The 8353-nt window shown below is 29.5% G+C and overlaps 1 protein-coding gene across 1 annotated transcript in view; it reads right to left on the reverse strand.

Moving 5' to 3' along the window:
* Positions 1–7769, reverse strand: part of LOC134685070 (sodium/hydrogen exchanger 10-like) — a 52426-nt gene extending 44657 nt beyond the window's left edge. Inside the window, exons 1-3 of the mRNA XM_063544455.1 lie at positions 7637–7769; positions 2390–2506; positions 739–753 (exon numbers count right to left, since the gene is read on the reverse strand). Coding sequence (XP_063400525.1) covers positions 739–753; positions 2390–2506; positions 7637–7703 — 199 coding nt within the window. The 5' untranslated portion in view covers positions 7704–7769. The remainder of the gene's footprint in view (positions 1–738; positions 754–2389; positions 2507–7636) is intronic.
* Between the last annotated feature and the right edge of the window lie 584 nt (positions 7770–8353).

Raw genomic sequence — 8353 nt, forward strand, 5'->3', positions numbered from 1 at the left:
TAAGTCTGTCTTAAAACACAGCTATTTCCAATGCTAATGCTTTGATATCTACCAAAAAATACCCATTCTACCCATCAAATAAGCAAGCAATGTTTTCAGCTAAAATCTCATAGAAAAAAATCTTACCTATTTCTATATAAGTAAAAGTTTCAAGAACATAAATAATAAAGATCAGTGCTAAAATATAAATATAAGATAACAAAAAAGGAACAGCTAGACAGTACAAGGAAACAGAAGGTCCTTTTCATTTTGAGCTGGACTACTGAAAATCTACAAATCAAGTCCTTAGTATGTAAACATTAAAAGCTTCAACATGTCTAAGAAAACACTGAATCCTGGGTCCAATTACTGAGTGTATGTAAATTGGTTCAGGACTTTACCAAATCCTGGGTCCAATTACTTAGTGTATGTAAATTGGTTCAGGACTTTACCAAATATCTCCTTTACTGCTTGTTTTCATAATATGACATATTTATTAAACATTTCATAAACATTTTCCCCAGTAAAATGTGAAGTCTGGGTTGAAACCTTATTTGGCATACATATCAAACAGTTTATATCATGTAGTAAGTTTTACAGTTAATATGTTCATCATCTACATTAAGCAAAATCTTTTACCCAATACAGAACTAACAGATGTACACACAGACATGAAAAAACTTAAAACTTTTAACATAAATTTTTAACCTAAATTTCATTTTCAACAGAAATTTAAACAAAACATCAAATTGTTTATACCTTTAGATTGAATATCTGTAAAAGAGGACAAAGAAAAGATATGTATATATGGTAGATCAAAGATATTAGATTTGAAAATCTTATAAATCTCTTTCAAATCTCATGCAACCGACTTTCTTCTTTATATCTAATAGTCATTTAAACTTTTTTTTATTTATATGATACTATAGAATAGAATATAATAGAACTTAGAATAGTGTTCAAAGGAAGTATGAAATTATCAAGAAATTTATAGAAGTATTAAATATATAAATTCCTAATATGAAGTCACAATTGTTAAATTTCTATCAAATTTGAATTTGAGCTGTCCAGTTTTTTTCCCTAAACATATTTAATCTGAATTGGAAATATATATAAAGCTGGTATTGGCCCAAACTGTATGATATTGTGAATTAGTTTTACCTATGGAGGAACTTCAAAGGACTTATATGATGTATGATATAGACGGACAAGGGTAAATCTGTTTGCCCTTTAGTAACATTGTAATGCAGAAATAAGTTTAAATCAGACTGAACTAACCATTTAAATTTCTTAAAGGTCAAGACAACATGGTCAAGAAGTGAGTGACAACCCTTATTTTTTGGTAACAAAATTTAGTCCCTTATCCATAGCTCTGTGTATGACAGCATTTCTTTGTTTAAAATTAATGGCAATGTAATAGAAAACTCTAACTCTATAATGTTATAACACCATTATCTTCATTTTTTTTTAATCAATTTTACCTTCAAGCATACAATTATGCATTCTTTTAACAATGTACATTTTGCTATTAAAATCAAAATCAACAAAAATGTGTGATTTTACGAAAAAATCATTATGCATGTTATAACCACACTAAAAACTAAACTTTGAAAACGTATTAAAATCAGGTGATTTTTTTTCAACTAAATGCTTTTGAGAACCATTTAAATGAGCTGAGCAGCATTGTTACTAGCTTGCCAAGTTATCTTGGTCAAATTGCTTTGCCAAGTATGGTAAGCCTTGAGGTATTGTTTACATTGCAGACCTCATCAGTAAAAAGTCCAGAGAATTGAGCATAATCCATTACAAACCTTATCATAGGGATATAGACCAAATAAGGCTCAAAAATATTATATAAAAGATCATATAAATGTAAAAGCAAGTTAAAAGCTAAATAAGGAGGGAAGTGTAACTGTAACATGGTAACATGGCAAAAGCTGGTTTGATGGCAAGTTAAAAATATGTGATAATAATTTCTTATGCAAGCAATATCAATTCAGCTATCTAAAATGGACTTCTTTTCATTGTAATAATTGGAGAAATGCTTAAATGACTTAGTTTCTTTTATACAGTATAATCAATTACTTCTGGTACCATTGCTCATTTTTTATCTCATATTTTTGACACAATAATAGGTCTTCAGACTGAAGGCCAAAAATAACACATTGAACCTCTATCATTGATAAGCCTATAAAATTCCCATGGACTTACAATCTGAATCATAGAACAAAAATTAAATTTCTTACTATCTAATTTTGCATGAAAAGTTCAAACAGAAAAAAATGCATTGAAAAACATTAGTTGAGGTGATGAAATCAATATTTATTGTTTCTAAAGATATAACATGATCTCCTATAATATCTCTCTATAACAATCTATAACAATTATACATGTTCTTTATATTATTTACCTGAAATTCCAGAATCTTCTGTGGTCAGCTTGAGGAACACATTAAAGAACACGATTGCTGCACCATCGTTGAGAAGAGACTCTCCCTCAATCACCATTGCTAGTTTCTTTGAGGCACCTGATCATATAAGTCATAATTTATTTCTTTTAATGTTCACATCATAGCTTAAATATCATATAAACTATGATTAATTCAATTTCTGACCACCCATTACCTTCTTTATGTTCAATTCTAGACAAAGTACTCTTTTAATATGCACATAAAGTCATAATTTGGACAAGGGAGTTCGTCTAAATACTGGCCAAATTCAGAAATTTTAGATTGCCTCTTTAGGTGGTAACCCATTTTTTAAATGTCTTTTCTGTCCCAGGGTACCATGAATGTTTTAATGGAACAGCCCAGATTGAAACTAAAGTTTAACAGAGGAAAAACAGTATACCACCACTTTTTGAAAGCAGGGAATAACACATTGTGATGCCTGTTTCTAAATCTGTTAGCATATATATTCATATTTAAAATATATACTGTAATTTGTTTATATATACCTAACCTATTCAAAAGTATCTGATAAAGTGCATTTGTGCACTTAAACCTTAGTATACAGCAAATAAATCTGTACTTTTGATTAACCCTTTCCTCCATGGAATATTTTTTTTACATGCTGGATTCGCATAGGATTTTTTCTTTAAAAATAAAATACTCATGTTTAAATTATTAAAGGGAAAATTCACGATTTTTTACTTATGGTTTAAATATGTTCATTATGACATAATATATATATTCACAAAGTTTTATCGCTATATGTGCAGTAATAAAGGAGAAATTCAATATTTAATGAAAAAATATTAACTACTTCCTGTAGGTCGTGACGTTTTCTCCTGGTTTTTGCATGCCAGGATTTAAAATACAATCATTAAAAGTCTTAGTTTTTAATCATATTTTAACGTAATCGTAAGCGCGCCGATGACTTATGCTTTATCTAATAACCATTCGATAAAAAGAAGATAAAACGCACATACGTTCAATTGTACATATTCATGAGATAAATTTTCTATGTTAAACGTATATATTCAAATTATTTTTGTAGACAACACAAAAAGTTATAAATTTATATTTAATTAATGTATTTTCGGACTGATAAGGTGAATAAAGTAAAGTACAATAATCTGTAAAGACAATATGTTGGTGTCCTCCTATTGACCTTTTACTATCTCTGCTATGACTTGGTTGATACGATGTGTGTATTCACGGTTCTGTGGCAATACTCGTAGATGGCTTGTTGAAAGGTAAATTGTTATTTGCACATCTGTATTTAACCACGCCTCTCGGGCACACATTGCCAGGTGTGACTGTCTATTCGGATCAGTGAATTATAAGACAAGGGAGCATTCAATACACATATTTAAAATATATATTCAAGTTGGTGACAAATAAAAATTGATAGCCGTGGAATTATTTAATTATGTTTGGTGCTATTATTTATTTGAATTCAAATAAGTTAATTTACTAAGAAATACACAATTTTCGGTTAAAGACGGGAAACTTAATTCATATGTCCGATTGAAATGATTTACATCTTTTGTCCTTGATTGATGTCTAATAAAAAGGAGAACTTAGAAATTAAAAATAGCTTTACCAAAGTATTTTTATTTGTCTTTATTAGGCAAATAAATAAATGAGAACACTTAGATTTAGACTTTTTAAAAGCCACGTACAAAGTAATAACTGGAACTCACTGAAGATAACTCTACCGAAGCGGATTATAATATGAACGATTAAAGAAAAAATACTTTTGTACTTGAGAAGTTTAAAAAAAAAATGACAGCAAATTTAAGGTCTTCTTGGTATGGAATCGAAAAATTACGAATAGATATTCTTTATCAAGTGGGAAAAACGTCAACCAAATTTAATCATAATCGGGGACGTCCTTATTAAAATAGTCTTCGTCTCACAACGTATAATACTTTTAAATAACTATTTGACCAAAGATGTTTAAAAACAAAAGACAACGAATTTAATGTCATCTTTCCCTATTTTTTAATGTAATTATAAGTCTGTTCAACTGGCAAGAATACCCCTAAAGCGGACAAATATCTGACAAGCAGTTTATTCTTTAAATTTGCTGTCATTGAATATCAAGAAAGAAATAAATCCCGAAAATGATTTGAAACTTTAATACTCGATCAATAGCTTTCCTAGAAAATATTCACATCCCTCGGGTATTATTAGTGTACGTCCAGTTGCATATGTCGGAACAATTGTGGAGATGACGAATTTCTTTCTTTATTCGAGAACAATCTAATAGATATATAAATCTGTGATTTTACTATGTTCATAACTTCGATGAACCAAAGCAAGTTATAGATCGACCTGTATTTAAATCAAATTAGTCCTCTTCTTCTTCTTCTTTTGGTATATAATAGTCTATCGAATTGGATGATTACATACTGTTTGCACAAAATGCATGTTTCTTTCTTATATGTATATATTTTAAATTGCGCTGTAGTTCCGTAACTTTCTATCCAGGCGTATAAACGAATCGTCGACAAGTGCGCACATTTTTTTAATCAACATTTCTGGAATGATCCAACTATGTCCTTTACTATTGACAACGAGTAAATATTACATTTTCCCAGAGACATATAATAGTCTCTGATTTTTAAAAATTTTTTTGTATCATTTTTTTTTTTTATAAATAATATTCTTTACATCAGAAATTTTATTTATAAACAAGGGTATGAGTTAAGTAATGACAAGTATAGTATATCACTTTCGGACACGCAAGACAGAGATGTATATTATACATGCACCTGATAGTTCAAAATGGAAAGTTATAAGTTATCGGCCATGTACACTGATCAATACCTACAGAAGTGAAACGATGCATAAACTTGCAAGCCCGACAGGAAATCGCTTGAATACCTGGACGTGTCACCTTACACCCCTCACAATACCTTTGGGAGTAATACCTTAAGCCATGCGGGTGATCAGTGGAGCGAATATCCTAATTTATTTGAATAAAGTATATTACTTTAAAGAATTATGAACGAATTAGATTTTCGAAAACAATTTTCACGGAACACTTATTTATGATTTGAACTTTGACTTTTTAACTAATTCCAATATTAACAGTTTAAAAATAACAGACTATATGGTTATTAAAAAAATAAGAACATTTTCCGAATCAAGTTAGTTAGTCAGATAAAACAACCGTACGATTGACAAGATATCGACACGTAATTACGACTACATCGGTTACTGTAGTTTTGTTTCTTTGTGGTTTATAGACATATCGTGATTTTTATTTGGACAAGATAACAAAATGGCGGAACGCAAAGAACTGATACTCAAAATTTAAAATCGATGGTGATCTCTTATCTAGCAGAATAAAACTTTAATATTTATAAATTTGAGCATTTTTATACAGAATGGACATAATATCAATTTCTGATTTTTTTGCGAAGTTTCCCTTTAATGCATTTCAAAAAACAAATATTTCATCAAATAAATTGAAGTCAGATATTCTTATGAATATCCTTTTCATATTGGATACAAATTTTATTAGGTCAGATACTGACATTTTGTAGTTAAAGCATTTCAACCGAGGTACAAAACAGGCGTCAAAAGGCGTCATTATGTAGTAAAGGGGGTGGCGTCAAAAGGCGTCATTATGTAGTAAAGGGGGTGGCGTCAAAAGGCGTCATTATGTAGTAAAGGGGGTGGCGTCAAAAGGCGTCATTATGGAGGAAAGGGTTAAAGTGAAAAGTGAGCTTTGAGAGTTGAAACTATCTTTATCACTTTTGCCACTATATTTGTGTGGTGGCCTCATAGATTCTTTTATTTAGTTGACCCTGTTTTGGCCTGAGAGTGAGGTGTTATTTTTAATAAAATTCTTTTCAAACCATTTAATAATAACAATACATAATAATGATAATATATATATATTTAGAGTTATAATAATTTATATTAAGTGTAACAGATGTAATTATGTAAATTCATCTATGCTAATTTGTGTAAAAGATTATAAACTTTTCAACTCTTCTGTACTACTTAAACTTTCTTATATCATATTTTCTTTACAAAAGTGACACAAAAGTGACACATCAACATACTTGTATCTCCATTTTATTTTGAATTTCATAAAACTTTTAATCTAAGAGTATGTGAGAAATAAATTTTCAGTTCAGGATGTTCGTCAGTAAAACTCTAAAAACATGCATTTTCACAAAAAATACATGATTTTAATCTGTTAATGTATCTTTTGGTAAAAAAGAATAACAACTTTAATCATCTTTCTTAACGTATAGGCATGCTGGCATAAATATCAAAATAACCATCAACAGATTTTATCCATGTGTAAAAAAAATTAAGCCACATGCACTTTTTTGAATAAATCCTTTCCGCCTTAATTTACATGTAAAATATCATGTTCAATTCATTTTCCTGTGAAAATATGATAACTTTATATAACCTAATACGTGAATGTTATGCAAACAACCGAACTATTAGAGAATGCTTAAAATAAGAATGATATATGGTGGCAGACTTAAGTCTAGTGGATTAGGATTTAAACTCCATATTTTTTTAATGTTTGACCAAAAATGGATGTGAATTCATTTATGAGTAAAAAGTACCGGTATGCATAAAATGAAAAATGTATGTAACTGTTACTGAAATATTAAAAAGATGGCATTTATACAATTCTACTACATCTTGTAATTATCAATATAGTTATATAATCAATGAATATGCAAAAGCAAATGCTAATATGGGTCAGTTTAAAGGTACACTTTTTTCTTTTTTTTTTTCAACTTGCACAGCAAGCAACCTGATCATGAATAATAAATACTGGGAATTTTTCAACATAGATTTCAAAAATGTGTGTTTGGGAAAACAAATGCCCTAATCTATTGAATGATGGAAGGAAATGAGATATTATGATGATATCTGAACTCAATAAGAAATTCACCCAGCCAGATATTTTTCCAAATTTCCATAGGGTTTTAATTATATATTCAAGATTAAAATGGATGAAAATGATAGAACATTTTCCTGCTTTATTAGTTCCCTATCATGACTATGAAAAAATATCTGTCAGGTGGCTCCCCTTACACACAATAACAGAAGAGGGACTGATTTCAATAACACTCAATGTCATAATAGTGATAATGGGTGGTAAAAATATCTTCTAGAAAATGTACAGCCTACACAGGAATTTAAAAATTTTCTATATATACGTCACTATACCTAGATCACTAAGTAATGCCACAACTGCCACAGGATCAGTGGCACTGAGTATAGAACCAAACATCATTCCTTCATTCCAATTCCATCCATATGTAAACAGATATCTGGCCAACAAACACGTGAAAACGGATGCCAAAGCTGAAAAAAAGACTTCCATATGTAAACAGATATCTTTTTCCCCATTATAATGAAAATAGGACAAAGTTATAACCTTTAATAAAAAAAAACATTATTTCCATAATTTTTCCTTTTCAAATTGGTCGAAAATAAATTTTTGGTACTTTTTTTCTTAGCTTAATATAATTCAGATTCACCAATGGATGTTTACTTAAGGCTTAAATGAAAAAGATAAAAAAGTTTCAGTAAAAATGGAAGTTTTCCAAAAAAAACTTTGCTAATCTCATTGTTAAAACATTATTAAAGACAAAGAAGTATTTACAGTATACACAGCTGGTGAAATCTTTAAAGTCTGACAGACAAGTTCACCTTTTCAGACCCTTCAAGTTATGCACAACTTACAGTTTACTTTTTTATTATACAAATTGAAGCATTTGAAAAATGTACACATTATTGTAGTCTTTCTATTGTTCCTCTCTTTTATAATTACTCACCAAGACCAGGGATAGCCAGGACAACAACTTGTACAAATGTTTTAACAAAGGTATGAAAATCCATGGCAAAGGCTGATTCAAAAATAAGGACTGGCAAAAAGATGTG

Source organism: Mytilus trossulus, chromosome 9, assembly GCF_036588685.1.
Source record: "Mytilus trossulus isolate FHL-02 chromosome 9, PNRI_Mtr1.1.1.hap1, whole genome shotgun sequence".
Lineage (NCBI taxonomy): Eukaryota > Metazoa > Mollusca > Bivalvia > Mytilida > Mytilidae > Mytilus > Mytilus trossulus.